Consider the following 1243-nt stretch of genomic DNA (forward strand, 5'->3'; position numbering starts at 1 on the left):
ATATATATATATATTTTTAACTAAAAGATAGTTTTAATATAAATGCTTTAAGATATGAAAAATATTATGTTAAGAAACAATGAATAAGAAATGAAATAGATATAAATAAATAGCTATTTTTATGACAGTTACAAATTTATGTTTTATCAGTTGAAAGTACTAATAATATAAATTAAATTGTAAGTAATTATATTTATGTGTGTGGTGCAAATTCCTTTTTATCATAATTATTATGTGAATATAATGCATATTTATGTGTAATTGACATAATTATAAGAATATTAACGATAATGTAGATTTTAGGCATATAAAAAGCACTTGCATTAGAAATTCTAAAAGCTTTTTTTTGCTATCAATTGAAACGTCAAAGTACATATATCTGAGATATAGATTAAATTAATGCAATACTGAAAGACAGAAATAGTCATTTAAAAAGTAAATTCTATAGGAGTGTAATGTTGCTTTAAGCAGCCATAAACAGGTTATACTGAACAAACACAAAGAATGTAATCATCCAGAAGTCGACCTTCGAGAGAAGATTACTATGCTTCGACGTTTGAAATTCCTCAGTCGTATTTTATATCTCCAAGAATACGTGCAAACTTGATTACATTTTGCAATTTTGAAAGGAAGCACTTAAGTTTCGCATCAAAAGAATTTAGTTGGAGATGGATACCTTGTTTGTAAATTTTTATTTTATAGTACCAATCATTAAAAAATAATCAATACGGATTGCGATACTTGATATTTATATCTCTGTATTATTTATTGATCAAAATTATTAAATAATCGATTAATCTAAAATATAATATTTCAATGTTCAAGATGTTTAACGATAGAATATTTCATTCTATCGTTACGTTTTTTCATAGAAAATCATATATAGTAAAACATTTTTTTAATTTACAGTTGCACGAAGTGAAGTAAATTATGAATCGTATCTATCTTCACAATAAATTTCCAAAAATTATGTATAGCTTTGCATTGTTATATAAATCATAATGTAAATGTCTGTCCAACTGTCTACATCTTTTATAAATTCTGATTTCCAAATTTAAGCTTACACGAACATGGAACAATTTATGTCCTGATAAAATTGGAAACGATTGAAACAAAAATATGTTAGAAGAAAAAAAAGTAACGTACCGCTTGTAACGATAGAACTGCTAGTTTCCGACGATATATTCTTCTCCTGCTCGACTTTGTCTTTCATGCACTTCAGTATACTAATATTGCATCCCAT

General features: G+C 25.5%; 1 protein-coding gene across 1 annotated transcript in view; it reads right to left on the reverse strand.

The window, feature by feature from the left end:
* The window catches only part of LOC105626583 (high affinity cAMP-specific and IBMX-insensitive 3',5'-cyclic phosphodiesterase 8A), a 17548-nt gene extending 16305 nt beyond the window's left edge, over positions 1 to 1243 (reverse strand). Inside the window, exon 1 of the mRNA XM_012207878.1 lies at positions 1147 to 1243. Coding sequence (XP_012063268.1) covers positions 1147 to 1243 — 97 coding nt within the window. The remainder of the gene's footprint in view (positions 1 to 1146) is intronic.

This window comes from Atta cephalotes (assembly GCF_000143395.1).
Source record: "Atta cephalotes unplaced genomic scaffold scaffold00005, whole genome shotgun sequence".
Taxonomy (NCBI): Eukaryota; Metazoa; Arthropoda; class Insecta; order Hymenoptera; family Formicidae; genus Atta; species Atta cephalotes.